Here is a 17,529-nt window from a genome sequence, read left to right as displayed (position 1 = left end):
CCAGGCTGCCCTCCCCGCCCACCCCTCAGTTCTCAGATGCTCATGCCCTGGGGGCCTACCCATTGAGCGGGTCCACCACTATGGCCCGAGGATGTGTCATTTTGCCCTCGATCAAGGTCTTGCGGGTCTGTGCAGCTTTCTCCAGCCTGGCCACACTGATGGTCTTCTTGGGCCCATCGTCTGTCCAGTACAAGTTGTCTCCCATCCAGTCCACGGCCACGCCCTCCACATTGTGGATGCCTAGAGGACAGCGGGGGATCATGAGGGAGAGTCTCAAGGGAGGCGCTAGTGCCCGTCTCAGAGCACTTGGCCAGCGGGAGAGCAGGAAACCCCTGCACGGTGGGTGGGATGGGGGGACTGGAGGAAGGAACTGGGCAAATCATTTTTGTGGTGCCATCTGTGTTGAGGCCCACAGTTTCCAGTGCACCTGCATGGCTGACGTGGGTGCTCGTGGGGCTTGGGGGGGGGGGGGGTAGGTCCCTGCTTGAGCTGGGGGAAGGTGGGGAGGGGTGGCTGAAGCCATGTGCTCTGGGCACAAGTGTGACGCCACGTCCCCGGCCCGAAAATCCTGAACCGACAAAATGAATAAATTAGGAAGTGATTTTTCACTTCATCTCAAGTGTCCTTTAAATAGCAGTTCCCCTGGTAGAGGGAACCCCAATCTTTTCCTGATGAGGAGTTACTTCTGATTTCCCCCAAGTCTTATGATTGCTGACTGCAGAGGTTCTCTGAATAGGGATGAGGGGTGGGGAGCAGGATGGGGGAGTGAGAGCTGGGTGGATGGGTGAGGAGCCCTCTCCAGGGGCTCAGGTGCAGGTGGGGAATTGCTAACACCTGGCAGGGAAGGGGCCTCACTCAGGAGGGTGGGGGCCAGCACACGGCCAATGTGGAGAAGACCATGCGTCGTGTTGAGGGGAAAAAGGATTCATTTCACCAAACCAATTAACTGGGGGTGGGCTACACCCAACTGTGCTCAGGGGCTATTCCTGGCTCTGTGCTCGGGGGTTACCCCAGGTAATGCTTGGGGAACCAAACCCAGTGCCGGTGAGAGAACTGGGTGGGCTCAGCAGCTTGCAAAGCAAGTGGCTTCACCCTGGTAGTGTCCCTCCGGCTCAGAACCAAACCAGTTGCTGTAGCTCTGGCAGCTAGAGCTGGCTGCAGGGACCCTGGGAACACATGTGTGCTGGTTGTTCCAATCCAAGCCCTCAGGCCTCTCCCGGGCTGTGTGCCGTGTGCAGCTCCAGGGCGGGGAGCCAATGGCAGAGAGACCCTGAGTTTTCCCCAGGGCTGGCAAGAACTGCCCACGCTTCCTAACCCATCCATCCTCCTGCCTCCTTTGGGCTCAGCCAAGAAGGGGGTCACACAGAGGTCACTCTGTCTATCCCCTCATCTCCATGCCAACCAGCCCTACCAGCCGGCCAGGAGGGGACGCGCCTTGCTGAGAGGGCACGAGAAGAAGCCAGCCCCCCCCCCCCACTCGAGCTCCAGGGGGCAGCAGTGGGGAGCCTCAGGAGCCTGTCTGTCTGATTCCTGTGCAGGCGGCCCTCACCGTCCTTCAGGATGGTCTCCCGCTCCGTGCCATCAATCTTCTGGCGGCCAATGAGGTAGCTGGTGGTGTCGGCAAAGTAGATGAAGCCGGTCTCGGCGTGGAAGTCCAGGGCCCGGGGGTTCATGAGGTTCTCGATGGGGATCATGTGCTCATCTGGGACCTTGGCCCCCATGTCCATGCCCCGGATGATGCCCGGCCGGCCTTTGCCATACACAAGGAACAGCTCGTGTTCTGGCTCTAGGGCAGGCACAAGGAGAGACACAAAGTCAGACACACATACACACACTGTCAGACACATAGACACACATGCACACACAAAGTTAGACACACACACACAGTCAGGCACACATGCACGCACATAATCAGACACACATGCACACACAAAGTTAGACATACATACAGTCAGACATGCACACACAGTCCAACACATACAGCACACATGGACATACACCTACACTACCACCACCCGGCTTCAACATGACCCCAGGGGCCCTGCTCTCCTGCTCTACTGGGTCACGGGATGTAGGTCTTGGGGTCTTGGGGTCAGACAACAGGAACACAAAAGGCTCAGGGACACACCTGAACACACACCGAGCGACTGGGAGTGGGCCATGGGGCGGGGGCAGCAAGTAGCACGTGAAGTGCCCACTAGTCAGAAGTGAAAATCATGGGCCTCAAAGAATACTTTGCAAATATGTTAGAATCTGTCCATCCTTCCTTCCTTCCTTCCTTCCTTCCTTCCTTCCTTCCTTCCTTCCTTCCTTCCTTCCTTCTTCCTTATGTTCAAGGGCTACTCCTTGCTCTGTGCTCAGAATTACTCCTGGTGGTGCTAAGAGGACCATATGGGATGCCAGGGATCGAACCTGGGTGGACCGCATGCAAGACAAATGCCCTACCCGCTGTAGTATCGCTCAGGCTCCTGTTCATTCTTATTCTCACCACTTCTCATCCTGGTTTGAGCCATCTTACTTCCATACAGCTCAGAAATGACCTCTGGCCACTTCCCTCTCTGTCCATCCTCCACTAGAAGCCAATGTTATTGTACAGATGTGAATCAAATCACATCATCTCTAGGTTCTAAGTCACTAAGAGAATCTGGGGAGGTGAATCAGTGCTTTCCATAGGAGCCCTGGGCTGGATTCCCAGTCCTGCACATCCTGCAAATAAGTCACCAGGAGCTTCTCAGCCCAGAATAAAATTCAGCCTGTCCCCGCCCCCAGCTCCCAAGCCCCAGAGCCTGTGCACTGTGGGTAACTGCTGCCGAACAAGCAGTTCTTGGGTGCTCCTGGGACTGGCCTCCTCCCCTCACAGAGCTCCAGACTGCTCTGTAGGGACCCTCCTGACCACTCCCCACTCCGTGGAACCCGGGCCCTCGTGCCATCACTAGCTCATCTCCACTTATGTTCTTCCTAGCACTTCCTGTCCTCCAAATGGCTGCCCCCGCCCACCACTCAAACAAGAAGCTGCAGGAGGAGCTAGAGACAACATCTGTGCCCCCAAGGCCAGGGGCTGTCAGACACAGGGCGCGCCCTCCAGACACCAGTGGATGAATGAAGGTATGGGTCAGTATGCAGACTCTAGCTTGAGTGGGCAGTGGGAACAGCTCTGATGTGGGCTCGGGGTTCCCTCTCTGCCCCTCCCGGGGCACTGGGAAATCCACACAGCAGACCCGGAGCAGCCCCGTGCCCCCCTCAACCCAGGAAGCTCGTGCACCTTCCCCGTCACTCACTCTTGCACGACTTTCCGTCACTGCCCAGGCTGAAGCCCGAGCGACAGCGGCAGGTCCGAGTCTTGTGGCTGTTGGCCAGCAGGCAGATGTCGGAGCAGCCGCCAGGCTTTCCGTACTGGTCGTTCTCACAGGCATGGCTCCGCACTGGGGGTGGGAGGGGAGATGGTCGGGACCCCTCTAGGATGCCCAAATCTAGGGGAAAGTGTCCTGACGGCATGCCCTCCTCCGCTTGACTGGCGTTCTCTGCCCTGGCCCAACCTAGCCTGCCCTCTTGGTGGGCGCCTCTTTGGCAAGGGAGAGAGTCACACCGTTGCCCCGTGGCCAGGCACTGCTGCTATTACTGTGACCCCCAACAGAAAACAATTCCTATCCAAGCAGAATAAGGCCAAGGGAGCTGAGTCCTGGACACTGAGTGTCTGGAGAAGTAGGGCAAGAGAGACGTGAGGGCCTACAGCCTAGCTTTTTAGTGTGTGTGTGTGTGTGTGTGTGTGTGTGTGTGTGTGTGTGTTGGGTCACAGGCTGTGATGCTCAGCAGCTATGCCTGGCTCTGTTTTGAGAACTGGTCCCTGGAGGTACTCGAGGGGCCATAAATGGTGCTGGGGATTGGAACTGGAGATTCAGTGGGATACAAGGTCTTAACCCTGTAGTACCTGTCCAGTCCCCAAGCGCCTGCCTAGCTTCTCAAACTGTGGGACAAGGTCATGTCGCCAAACGTGGGGGCCGCAAAAACTTGGGCAACAACCATCAAAAATTAATCCATCAAACCTGAGGTGTTTCTGGCAGGTCTCGATCATGTTGCCTTCTCGAGCAAAAAAGGATGTCAAGTGGAAAATGGAGAGGAAGCCCTGATTTAGGGTGTTGGCTAAGAGGAGCAGGAGGACAGAGGACAGGGAACCCCCGGGAGGGGCTAAAGAGGGGCCTGGGCAGGTGCTGACCTCTCGGCTGCCGCCTCTGGTGGTAGATGTGGAGGGCACCACCCTTGTCCACACGGGTGACCACCTGGTAGTCGGTGCTGTTGAAACGGTTCACACGGATCACGCTTGTCTTCTGTTGGGCGTTGGCATTGTCCGAGTTGGTGGCGTACAGATAATTCTCAAATACTGTCAGGCCATAGAGGTGCTCGATCTGAGAAGGGCAGGCGGGGACAGTCAGTGGGACAGCGGGGAACCCTTGCTTGGCCCTGGAAAACCTTCCCAGTCCAATGTCTTCATTTATTTAGAGGCCCAAATGCATTCCACGGCTGTCTAACGCGTGGCTTTCACCTGTCTCATCCTGCCAGGGCAAAATCTGTGAAGACGTTCTGGAATTCCCAAGTCGGAGACCATGTCTCCTGGCCTCAGTGAGCTCCTGGCAGGAAGCACCTCTCACAGAGTGAGGCACTCAGATGCTGGAGTGATTTGGGACTGAATTTAAAAATGGGTCCTAGGGGGGCTGGAGTGGTAGCACAGCGGGCAGGGCATTTGCCTTGCATGCAGCTGACCTGGGTTCAATTCCCAGCATCCCATATGGTTCCCTGAACACCGCCAGGAGTGCAAAAGCCAGGAGTAACCCCTGAGCATTGCCAGGTATGACCCATACAAGCAATACAATAAAATAAAAATAAAAAAGGGTCATAGGGGTCAGAGAGAAAGTACAGTGGGCAGCAGGGGTCTTCCCTTGCATGTGGCTGACCCGGGTTCGATCTGCAGAGCCAGGAGTAACCCCTGAGCATCACCGGGTGTAGACCAAAACCAAAAAAGAAAAAGAAAACGGTCCCTAAACTCTGTGTATAGAAAATATTCTTTTTGTTTTGAGGGGAAGTGTTTAGATTTTGGGGCCACACCTGGTGGAGCTTGGGGGCTATTCCTGGCCCTCCTGCTCAGATCACATGATGCTGGGGGTCAAACAAAGGTTGACTGACACCCAGCTGTGCTCAGGGCTTATTCCTGGCTCTATGCTCAGGGATCACTTCTGGTTGGCTCGGGAGACCATATGGGATGCCAGGGATTCAACCTCCTGCTCAGATCACAAGATGCTGGGGGTCAAACAAAGGTCAGCTGACACCCAGCTGTGCTCAGGGCTTACTTCTGCCTGACTCTATGCACAGGGATTACTCCTGGCTGGCTCTGGAGACGACATGGGGTACCGGGGATCCAACCAGGGTCTGAATCGTGCAAGGTAAATGACCTACCCATTGTATTATCTCTCTGGCCCCAACAGAGAACATTCTTAACCTGATTCTAGAATGGGAGAGCCAAATGGACACACGGGACCCCAGGAAGCCTGTATCAGCTCCAATCTCCAAACATCACTTATCCCAGGTAAGTTGTCAGGTTCCTCATTTGATTAAGACTGAGGTTCAAAGGACTAACACTGGGAGGTCCCTGAGAATGGAGGCCCTGTCTCTCGTTCCAGAACTACTTCCAGTTGCATAACCTCAGGCAAGTCACTTAACCTCTTTGAACCATGCTTTAATTTTTGTGTTATGGGGCCACACCTCAGGTGCTCAGGGCTTGCTCCTGGTTCTGTGCTCAAGATTGCTTCTTGGGGGGATAATATAAGGTGCCAGGATTGAACCTGGGTTGGCTGCATGCACGACAAGTAGCTTAGCTGCTGTGCTAGGTCTCTGGCCTCAAAGCCATCATTTTTATTATATTTCTAAGGTATGTCTATTTGAAGGAGGTGGACCATACCTGATGGTGTCAAGAGGCTACTCCTAGCCTGGGCATGTGGAGTCATTTCCTGTTCTGCTTGAGGGACCACATGTAGTGCCGGGAATCAAAGTGGATCGACCACACACAGGTAAGGTAAGTGCCTTAACCTCCCTGGGTCATTGTTTTGTTTTGTTTTTTTTGAATTTTTTTCATCAGCCCTAAGATAACTAAGTTATATGCCTGCTAATCATCTGGGGTTGTTGTAAGGATCACAGTATCTCTGGAAGACATAGGTCCCTGGGGCCCAAGTGCTCATGCCTATGGAGTGACCACACCCCATATAATCCTCCAGTTGGCTGGGAGGCCTAGCGAGTGGTACCCCACAGTGCTTCCCTCACCAGGATGCCTTGGATGATGGTCTGCCGGCCCTTGCCCTCATAGTCCACCACCTCGATGTAGTCCAGGTAAGCATCTGCCCAGTAGACAAGGCGGCTGACCAGGTCCAGCGTGATGCCGTGAGGGAACACGATCTTGCTGTCCACCAGCTTGGTGCGGTTCTGGCCATCCATGTCACAGCGTTCCACCTTGGGGATCTGCCCATAGTCAGTGAAAAACACCTTCCTGCGGGCAGATGGTGTGTTAAACGGGGTCTGGGCCCTAGCACCCCCCCTTCTCCAGGAGCCTCTCTCTGCCAACTCCCTGCCACTTCCAGGGCCAGGACCCCTGCCTGCTACACTCACCCCATGGTAGGGTCCAGTGCAATGCCCTTGGGGTTGTAGAGCTCCAGGTCTAGCAAAGTGACACACGTGTCCCCCTTTCGGTTGCAGACAAAGACCCTATCGTCGATGTCATCCACAAAGTAGAAGTTGCCCGTCAGCCAGTCGATGGCCATCTGCTCCACATCTGCAGAGTCGAAGGAAAGAGCTGTGAGAGCGGCTTCTCCCTCAGACACTGCCACTTCCCAAGACCGTGAAGCAAGCCCACCTTCTCGGGGTCCCCTGCCTCACCCCCAGGACACCTACTCTCCTCTGGGCTCCCGGGAAACTTCCGCCATTGGCCCACTGTGCCTGCTAGTCTCTGTCATTTTTCTGCCTGCCTGGTCTCCTCAAAGCGAATTCCCTGAGTATCTATATTCTGCCACCTGACCTTGCTCCCCATGCTGACCTCAGGTGGTCACAAGATGGACACTGGGGGTATAAAGGTGAGCTGGTTCACTTGATCCGTTTCCCCAACTCTCGGCTCTCCTTCGATCTTCCTGGGGTACCAAAAGGCTGCAAGACTAAGTCTGTCGCCAGTTTGTTTCAAAACGTGCGTATAACATGCTGCTTTTGCTTTGGGCTGAACTATGACCGACTTCACACAGCAAGTGGAGTGACCACATGCTAGCCTGGACCACTGACCGGAAGTTTTGTCTGTGGCATGACTCAAAAGAGGGAGAGGGAGAAGCAGGGCACCATGTAGCCAATTCCTCAGAGAAAATAGTTTCAAAAGATGTGGCCCACAGAGATGAAAAAAGGAAGGAAAGTCAAAAAGGGAAGGAAATTCCTGGTAATAGGAGCGGGTGACGTGGGTCAAACTTCTGCTCCGCACCCCCTCCCCTCTGCTCCTTCAGTGACCCTGTTGCTCAAGTCCTCAGGCCCTCAAGAGGTTGGGAAGGTGAAGGGAATTGGATCAGGACTGGAGGAAAGGCTGCAAAGGGGTACCAACAGGGAAGGGGCCCATTCAAGGGCTCTGAAGGTAAACTGACGCACGGCTCAGAGAGGGAGCTTTCGTAGGGTGAGTGGGGGAAGAGGAGGGGAATCAGGTGCCCACCTCAGACTATGGTCTGAGGAACTGGAGAAATCAAAGAGGACTCAAGCGGGAAGAGATGGAACAAGAGCAGCGAAGGCCCAGGGGACCGGAGGGCATCTGGGGACAGGGATCCCTGCCGGCCTCCTCTGTACCCCTCCTTCTGGGACCTAGAGGTCTAGGCACGCACGGCCCCCTCGCCACCCCATCAGTGGTGATGCCTCGGCAGCTGAGATATTTCGAAGTCAGTCTCTGCCTTGTGTGTCGCCAACCCCCCCGCCCTCCCCCCCGCAGGTGGAAAGCTCAGCGGGCGGCAACGCTCCCCCCCTGCTGCCCACATTCCAGTGGCGGGGATTATTCTGGAGGCCATGCAGCTACAGGTATAAGCACTGCCATTCTGCTCGAGCCTTCCTAATCTTCCCCCTCCTCACAGGGATTTTGGGGCTGTTTCCTAATACGAGGGGGGGCGGGGGGGCAAAGGGAACAGGAACGTGGCTCCCAAGGAACTTGGCGAGGCCAGCACTGACTCACAGTCACAGGACTTCGGCTGGAGGGGTGGGGGATGGGGGTGCAACTTGAGGCTTTCATCAAACTAGTTTCCTCTTTAGGATCCCCCTGTTAACTCCCCCCCACCATCGGCTCCCGCAGGAGGATGAGAAAGAGGTCACAGGGATAAGGCGTTCCCCCTCTAAGTGCTGATGTGTCCCCAAACTCAGTCACTCCCTTCTCTGCCCCCCTCTCTGTCCTGGTCCTGTCCTGTCTTGTCCAGATCCAGTGGTCCAGTGGGGTGGGGGTGGAGTGTGAGCAGCCCAGGGATCGCGATGAGTGCGAAGGGCCCCAGCCATCAGGCCCCCCAACACCATCAGTGCAGAAAACAGATTCAAAGCCCTGGCCCGGGCAGCCTGCAGAAGAAACCCCAGTCCCAAGGGAGGGGACCCGTCACAGTCCAAGTCAGCCAACAGGGCCCTGTGCCCCGGACAGGGTGGGCACGGCGGGGGTCTGGCATGCGGATGAACTTCATCATCGAGAGCTGCTTTCCCAGCACCAGCTGGTGCAGCTGCGTTTTGGCCTCCATTTCCTGAGGCTTCCCTGAGTCACTGCTCCAGGGATGGCAACACCCTGTCCCTCTCCCGCCCGCCCCCCTTTCCCTCTACAAGGGCGGTGGGGAGGGAAAAACCTGAAGAGCTCAAATGCCCCCACTCCTGTGCCTGGTTCCAGGTGAAGCTCCACGATCGTCTCCTCAACCCCCGAGTCTCAGGACGTGGTTCCCCTCCGGCCCTGGGGTGCCTCCCCATTCGGGGAAGGCACGCAGAGGGATTGTCCCTCCTCTCAGATATTTACCCTTGGCTGATTGCCCCTTCCGCCTCCCAAAGGCCAGGCAGGGCCCCACTCAGCAGGCCGGTGAGGAGTTGGCCAGAACTGGAGTCCCCGACCAGGCCTGCCCCCCCCCCCGCCCCCTTTGGTATTTTTGCAGCTGGAGACGATTAGTTGCAAGCAAAAATCCTTTGTTATCCAACCCCCCTCCACCACATTATTTTCCTCCCTCCTAAAGTCCAGATTCCTCTGCCCGCCTCACCACACACGCACATACACGTGCACACCCACACACACGTATCGTGCACACGCTTGCACACACATATAACACCCTGGGCATCCCCTCTGAGGGAAAGAGCTGGGCCCACCCGGGGAGATGCACTTTTCCTCCAGGGCTGCCCCAGAGGAGGGCCTGGGCCTCTCTCGGCCCGTTCCTGGGATGGGGGGAAGGCCGGAGTTCAAGCTTCGGCCCAGAGGACCAGAACCATCTGGGTCCACACAGCTTCAGCCTTCCTGGCGCTGACCCACCCCGTCACACTCTCCAGTGGGGGTCTGGTCAAAGACCCCGGACCCTGAGGAGAGGAGGCCCTCAGGCAAACCCCAGGATGGGCTGTTCTACTGCTGGAGGGGCTCAGGGGGCCGAGGAGGTAGGACCAGCCGAGAGAACTAAAGGAAAAGCGAGGAAGCCGGGAGGGATGAGGCAGCCCATGATCAGCTGGGATGTCGCAAAAGACTTTCAGTTCCAGGCACCAGAATAGACCTGCACCCCCCCGCCACACACACACACCCTGCCCCAAACACAGCATGCCGCTTTCCCCAACTCTCCAGATTTCTCCCCACTTCCCTACCATCCACACTGCTTGGAAGCCTTTTCCAGGGGAAAAGCAGCCGCCTGACCCCCAGGAGGCCCTGACTTTAGGGACAGGATTCCAGTCACGCTCCTTAAAATAGAGCCGGGAGGAGGCCTTCCTGCCCAGAGAAAATCTCCCCCCACAATCCGCACACCCCAACTGCAGGGCCTCATGTGAGTGAGGTTCCTGGAGTGAGGAAGTGGAGTCCCCCTTCTGTCCTCCCCCTGGAGACACGCTGTGCTCTGGCCTCCGGTCCCTCCTCTCCCACCACCCTGCCCTGCCAGTGGGGCACCAGCCACTGACAGGCTCATCTCAACGCTGGTTCCTTGTCCCTTCGCTTGGTGTAGCAGTTTGGGCTACACCCGCAGGTGCTCAAGACTTACTACTACTGGCTCTGAGCTCAGGGCGGGGAGGGCCACAGGACCCAACTGTTGGCTGTGTGCAAGCCTTCCCCGCTGTACTGTCTCTCTGGCCCTTTTGAATCCTGGTTCTGTCCCTTTCCAACGGTAGGACTCTGGGCAGTTACATATGGTCTCTGAGTACTGTGTGCTCATCTGGTGAGAGGGACAGGCACTAAAGCAGTGCAGGGGGCATGGGAGGGCTCCTGGGGTCATTGGTGGTGAAGAAAGGGCACTGGTGGAGGAATGGGTACTCGATCATTGTATAACTAAAACCCAAGCACGAAAGTTTGTAAGTCTACAACTGTACCTCATGGTGTTTCACTAATGAAAAATTTTTTAAGTAAATAAATAAATAAATAAAGCAGTGCAGGCCCGGAGCAGTAGATCCCAACCAATGGAAGCTGCGACGTGCATTACGACCCTCCCTGCTGCCTTCTCCACCAACGTGACTTCTGTGTCTCCAGCCAGCGCTTTTCTGCCTGTGGGCAGTTTGGGGCTAACACCTATCCCAAGGTAGCTCGGGGGCCAGAGAGATAGCATAGTGGGTGGGGCTCTCCCTTGCACGTGGCTAACCAGGGTTTGATCCCTGGCACCATATATGGTCTCGGTCTCTCTCTCTCTCTTGCTTTTTTGGGTCACACCCAGAGATGCTCAGGGGTGTTTCCTGACCCTGCACTCAGGAGTTACTCCTGGTGGTGCTTGGGGGACCATATGGGATGGCAGGGATGGAACCCGGGTTGGCCTTGTGCAAGGCAAATGCCCCACCCGCTGTGCTATCGCTCTGGTCCCCATATATAGTCTCTTGAACCCCATCAGGAGTGATCCTTAAGCACAGAGCCAGGAGTAAGCTCTGAGCACCACCAAAAACAAAAAAGACCCAACTCAGGCCTCTAGGAGACCTCTGTTACCAGCTCCCAAGGTCAGGTAGAACTTTTTATGGTTTTCAGGCCCCACCCAGTGGTGCTGGAGTAGGGAAGAGCTACTCCTGGCTAGGTGCTCAGGGGCCGCTCTCATGAGACCATGCAGGAGATCAAACCTGGGAGCCGCTGCATGTAAAACGTTTACTCCAGCCCTGGGAGACATCTCTCTGTCCCCAGCTGTTCCCTTTCTAACAGTCTGTTTACCTGACTGCATACACGGACAGGGCAGGGCGCTGTCTTTCATCTCTGTCCCTCTGCCTGGCACTGATTCATTTTTCAAATATTTGTCAACACGGAGTCCTCTTGCTGTTGTCCTAAGAGCCGGCACGTGGCTCTTCCTTTCCTTCCTCTCTGACCTTGGAGTGTCCCCATGATGGTGGGATGACACCTGGCTGGGAATCCTTACTGCTTCTCAGAGACCCCCAGGGATCTCACCCACAGGGCCAGAAGGGGAGATGCCCTGGGACCCTCAGAGGCAGCGCCGGCCAGCCGGAGTGAAGCCACAGCCTCAGGTTCCCGGTTCTTGCTGGTCCCGACTTCAGCTCTTATTCCACATGGACGCGCCTCCTCTGCCTGCCCTGCTGGGTTCCCTTCCTGCCCTGCTCACGCTGCCAGCCTGGCCTGTTGAGTCCAGCTCCCTGCCCCTCTCCGATTCAGCCCCGCTCCTACCACCGCTGGGGCATTTGGTCGTGGGTCCTGGCTGGGGCCGGGCCGCCCAGATTCTGCAGTTCTGATTCAGAATCGGAACCGGGGTCCTCCCACTATTGAGAAATCCCTGCTGCACTCTAAAACACATCTCTCTTGCTTAAGTTACTTCCTTTGGCTTGAAAACAGGGAAGGGGGGTGTTGGGAGCAGGGTGGAGAGACGACTTCAAGGAGACAGCGGGGGAGGAGGACAGGGCTGGAGCTGTGCCTGAGAGGGGCCGCGGGGCTGGTCCCGCTGGTCCTGGCCAGCGGGAAGTGAAGGGAGAGGATTAAGAAACTCTAGCGGGAATAGAAAGCAAAAGCCCTGGGATGCAGGGGCCCAAGGTTAAAGGGGTGGGTGGTGGGAGCCCTCCAGAGTTCTTACCCTGTGGGGAGGAAAAGTCACCCAGTGGGTGTCTGGCTTTCGTGGAGAAAACCTGGGAAAGCCTGGAAGTGCTCTGTAGGCATGTGGGTGCAGAAAGGGGCCGGGGTGCCCCATTTGGGGCGGGGGAAGGCAGGACCCAAGATTCAAAAGGGTTGCTTGTTGCCCCCTCTCTGCCTTCCTTTCCAGTCAAGTCACAACCCCATTTCCTGTTGTGATTGAAACGCACTTGCGTGCGCACACACAAAAGAGGGAGGGAAAAGTGAAGCTGGCCAGCTGGATTTGGGGACCCATTTCACAACCCTGTTGCCTGCAGCCTAGGAGGCCTTTTCTGCTCCCCGACCCCACCTCCTTCTCCCATAGTGCAGAGAGGGAAACCCACAGACTCGCATGGGCCCCTCCAGAGTGTACTTGCCCGCGAGTGCACGCACGCACGCGCGCGCGCACGCACACACGCACACACACACACACACACACACACAGCAAAATATTGAAGAGGCTTCAGGCCAGAATGATACAACAGCGGGTAGGGCGTTTGCTTTAAGGGGCCGACTGGGTTCGATTCCCAGCATCCCATATGATCCCCTGAACACCAGCAGGAGTAATTCCTGAGTGCAGAGCCAGGAGTGACCCCTGAGCATCGCCAGGTGTGATCCAAAATCAAACAACAATCCAAATCTCTCCCCCCCCAAAATAAAAAATCCTATGGGGCTTCAGCAAACCTTCTTCCTCCGAAGCCACAGGACCTCAGCCCTGCACACCTCACTGAGGCACCACACAACTCCAGGGTTCACCCACCCCCCTTCTGGAGGCCCTGCCTGCAGAGACCCTTATTCCTTCTCATTCCTTTCTGCCATGAAAGCAGCCTCAGAACTGAAGCAAGGACAGGTTGGGGGAGCTCAGCCTGGAAGGGCGGGGGGGCACAGATAAGCAACCTCCGCCCCACAGCACCCCAGGATCACACCAGCTCTGCTGACCCTTCTGGGTCTGGGTCCCAAAACGACCATCTCATGATGCTGCTTTTAAAATGCTCGCTGTTTGACAGACAGCTTGCAACATTACTTGGCTATATTTCTTTTAAACCAGCTCACTTTTTTGTGGACAGTATCCTGAGTAATCACAGAGACAATCATAAAACAATAGATTGATGATGTGGGGCTTGCTCCACATTAAGATGCTTGCCTTGCATGCAGTCAACCCAGGTTTGATCCCCAGCATCCCATATGATCTCCAGAGCCCCAGCATTGCCAGGAGTAATTCCTGAGTGCAGAGCCAGGAGGTATCCTCTGAGCATTGTCGGGTGTTGAATAAAATCCAGGAAAAAAAAAGAGAAAAAGAAAAAGGTTTTCTTACTGAAATAAAAAGCATGTATGCATCTATATCTGATCAAAAAGCAAGGCACTTGCTCCGCTTTGGGGAAAGCAGAGATGAGGTATGGGGGGTGTTGGTCTCTCAAAGGGTCTTGTGGTGCCGTCACCATGTGGTCTCTCGTCCTGGAATCCTCTTAGAAGCCCCCATCCTGCTAGGACAATGGCAGAGGGGAAGGGACCCAGGATCAGATCACAGGAAGGGGCAATACGAGACTGGGATGGGGAGAAGGGTCCGTGGGCAGCTGGCTTCCGGGAGGAAGGTCCACCCAGAGCCACCTTTGGGGCTGAGAGATGTCTCCCATACTCTGGAGGGGAGCAGAGGGAAGAAGCGCAGGAGTCTGGGTGCTGCCACCCAGGGGCCACCCCTGCAGCCCCTGGTCACAGCTGGGGACTGTCACTCCCCCTCCCAACACACACACACACACACACACACACACACACACACACACACACACAACCCAGCCACTGCTGAGGGCTCTCAGAACTCACAGCAGGCCGGGAATCCATGTGAAACTCTCACTTCCTGGCCTCTTTCCTTCTTCATATTCTATTTCTGTTTCCAGAGTTTTCTCTGGGGCAGAGTCCCTCTTCCCACACCAGTGGGCCAGGCTCCTTGGGCCTTCAGGCCTTTCTCAGCCTCTAGCCTCTGGGTTGCAGCACCTCTAATTGTCAGCCTTCCCCTTCCTTAGAGGGCTCAGCCCTCGGGGACACAGAGCCAAGAGAGCACTGGGGGGGGGGGGGGGCTGGGGAGAGAAAGCAGGAGAAAGCTGCAGCCTTTCTTCTCCAGCCCCCTCGGGGAGCTAATTACAGGCCAGCAGCCCACTGCCCAGGTAAGAGCCTGGGCCCAGACACCCCATAACCCAACGCAGCCTCTCCTGAAAAGAGGTTGAACTGGGGAGGGGAGCTGGGTGCTGGGGGAGAGACACTTCCGACAGCCTCAGCTCAGGGCCCATAATTAGTTTGTGGGATGAGAGCAAAACAACCATCTTCAGGGTGACAGCCAGACATCCCGGCGGTGTGGGCTGGGGGCCGGGATGGCCAGGAGGAAGGGCCAGAGGCTGGGGCAAGAAAACCCACTCATTCGCCCCAGAACCTTGATCTCTTCCGGCCTCCTGGACTCTGCCCCAGAGGGGCAGACAGGGAGGCCGGCTCTGTTTGCCAAGGGAGGGGTACCCGCCTGAGGTTATTTCCTGCTTCTCCAGGGGAGGAAGGCAAGAGAGGGGCCAGGCCAGAGCAAAAGCCGAGAAGGTTCCCATCAGTGCAGCCCAGTCTGTCCCCGGCCGGGCCAGGAAGGGAACTGGCAGAGCTGTTTGTCCAGACAGGCCTGGGGGCGGAGCTGCGGACCAGGAGCAGGGAGAGGGCAGCTGTCTCACAGGGGCTCAGCCCCACCTTACCCTGCGTGCCCTGGGGTTCCCTGAGCTGCCCACATCCCAACACAGGGAGCCTGGCCTCCAGCAACCCACGGACACTCCAGACACGCCGTGGAGCAGCCGGCTCTGGGGCAGATGGTGGAGAGGCCAAAGCTCACAAGGGTCTCCAGTCCCCCCAGGACGAAGCCCGAGTGTCCCTCTCGGGTCTTTGTCTTCTGTAGGAAGCCCATGAAGGAATGTGGAGACCTTCTAGGGGCAGGGGCCTGGACTCAAAGCATTAGAGGGGGTGCTTAGCAGATGGGAGGCTCTGAGCTGCAGCCCTGGCACCCATCGGCATCTTCCTCCTCCAGCAGGGCCAGGCCAGGCATGGTCCTAACAACAACAGGGGCCAGAGAGAGAGAGTACGGGGGTAGTGCCTTGCACGCGGCCAACCTGGGTTCAATCCCTGACATCCCATAGGGTCCCCCAAGTGAGCCAGGAATGATGTCTGAGTGCAGAGCCAGGAGTAACCCCTGATCATCAATGGGTGTGGTCCAAAAACACCAAACCAAAAAAAATATATAGTAATAATAATAACTTTAGATAGGCCAAGGTCCACATTCCTCATGAGTGCCAGCCTCTATTTTCCTCTGGCTTTCACTTCCACTTATCTGATTAGACAGACTCAGACCCATTATGCAGATTAAGAAACCAAAGTAGAGACTGGGAATTCTGGTTTACTGGAGGTCACAGATCCAGTTGCCTCCCCCTGGGGGTGGGAGCCACCCAGGCCAGCTCTCTGCTCAGCCCTGTGGAGTGCTTCCTGTCAGTGGGATGGTGCCAGATGTGTCCTTTGTTTTAGCAACAGCAACTGAGACGGGTTGGAATGCTCCAGACAGGGTCTTTGCCACGGCACCCCTTCTTTGGTCTTTAAGACAGCACAGCGGGAAGCCCCAGAGGAACACCTGGAGTCTCTAAAAATACCCACATGGCCCAGCTGAACCTCCTCTGGTTTCATTCACTGCCACAGAGTGTCCCCCACCCCACCTCACCCCACCTCAGGAGCCTCCAGACTCACAGGCCTCGCCCGAAGTGAGGAGTCCAGAGATGAAGTATAGAGTTCCCGTCCCAGGGCTGGGCCCTGGCATTGCTGCACTCGGCCACCAGGGCTCAGCCAGAGCCCAGGCCCTTCTGCTACACCCAGCTCAGAGCACGGGAAAGTCCCCTGCGGTCTGATGCACACTCCTTTCTCCAACAGGAAAAGTACCTAGTCCTAAGAGACTTAATACTCATTGACCCCTCAGCCCTCAATTCTCCCAGCAGTCTCTTCTCAGAAACGCGAGAGGCCATACTTAAGCTTAGCAGCCAGGAGATAACACAGAAAGCTGCAGAGCCCATGCAGAGGCCGTGAGCTCCATCCCCTAAGCTCTGCAAAATCTAAGTAGGAACCTGTTATTTGGCAGAGGGGGGAGTGGAATGGGGGTCACTTGGCAATGTTCACATTTACATTGCAGCCAGGGTTCCTCCTAGCTCTGCACTCCGGAATCACTCCTGGTGGTGCTCAGGGGACCATAAAAGGGATGCCGGGGATCAAACCCAGGTCGGCCACATGCAAAACAAATGCCCTCCCCGCTGTCCTGCCCAGCAAAGCTGAGTCTTGCCAGGAGTGACCCTTGGGCTCTTGAGCACTGCTTGGGAGCACCCCCCTTCCCCCTGCAACAGAACACAAAAATGGAACAGAAACTTAGCTTGGAGAAGTGGGAAAGGACCACAGCGAAGATTCTCCTAGCCCCTGCCTCAGACAGACCTGTCAGTCTTGGCCATAACTGGGACTGTCAGGGTGCTCCCAGCCCCAGACAGGGCTGGCCTTGTCCAACACTCCCTCTTGCCCGTCTCCCCTGGCCTCCAGGAAAGAGCCGGTGACTCACGGTGCAGGCTGAAGGAGATGTTGATGGTGTGCTCATCCACGAAGCCCTTGAGGCCGGGCATGCGGGCACACTTGAGCTGGGTCTGGGCCGCACTGTCGCCCACGTGCACCCAGCACACGGTCTCATTGGCGTAGCTGAAGTCCATGGCCGTGGTCTGCCGTGTGCTTGTCGGGGTGATGGTAGACACTTGGGCCCCACTCAGGTAGGTTGCCAGAATGTTCTGGGAGTTGGCGATCAGCAGCACTGGGGGCCGGTCGACCGGCTCTGTGGGTGGACAAGAAAAGGGGCAGTATAGTACCGGCACCTCGGTGGCCAGTCCTCGCCAGAGAAGGCCACAGGGAAGAAGTCACACGGGGGACCCCCCACGTACCGTTCTTGGCCTTGCAGGAGCGGTTGTCTGGCTGCAGCAGGTAACCCTCCACGCAGCCGCACAGGAAGGAGCCGTCCGTGTTGGTGCAGAGTTGGCTGCAGGTGCCGTACACTGAGCACTCGTCAAAGTCTGCCAGGAAGAGGGCAAGAACACGGTGATTTCTGGGGCCGACAGGGGCAGGGGCATGGACGCCGGCAGACACCACCGGTGGTGGGTGTGTCCATCTTGACAGCTCCTCGGAAGGGTTATTTGGCAGAACGT

The 17,529-nt window shown here is 56.7% G+C and overlaps 1 protein-coding gene across 1 annotated transcript in view; it reads right to left on the bottom strand.

Annotated features, from left to right (window-relative positions):
* Positions 1–17,529, bottom strand: part of LRP1 (LDL receptor related protein 1) — an 88,772-nt gene that overhangs the window by 54,163 nt on the left and 17,080 nt on the right. The window contains exons 5-12 of the mRNA XM_056117631.1: positions 17,269–17,397; positions 16,899–17,162; positions 6,652–6,814; positions 6,310–6,532; positions 4,214–4,403; positions 3,279–3,422; positions 1,550–1,786; positions 60–240 (exon numbers count right to left, since the gene is read on the bottom strand). Of these exons, the coding sequence (XP_055973606.1) occupies positions 60–240; positions 1,550–1,786; positions 3,279–3,422; positions 4,214–4,403; positions 6,310–6,532; positions 6,652–6,814; positions 16,899–17,162; positions 17,269–17,397 (1,531 nt within the window). The remainder of the gene's footprint in view (positions 1–59; positions 241–1,549; positions 1,787–3,278; positions 3,423–4,213; positions 4,404–6,309; positions 6,533–6,651; positions 6,815–16,898; positions 17,163–17,268; positions 17,398–17,529) is intronic.

Source organism: Sorex fumeus, unplaced genomic scaffold (assembly GCF_029834395.1).
Source record: "Sorex fumeus unplaced genomic scaffold, SorFum_2.1 ptg000035l, whole genome shotgun sequence".
NCBI classification, from domain to species: Eukaryota; Metazoa; Chordata; class Mammalia; order Eulipotyphla; family Soricidae; genus Sorex; species Sorex fumeus.
This window is presented reverse-complemented; position numbering and strand designations above follow the sequence as displayed.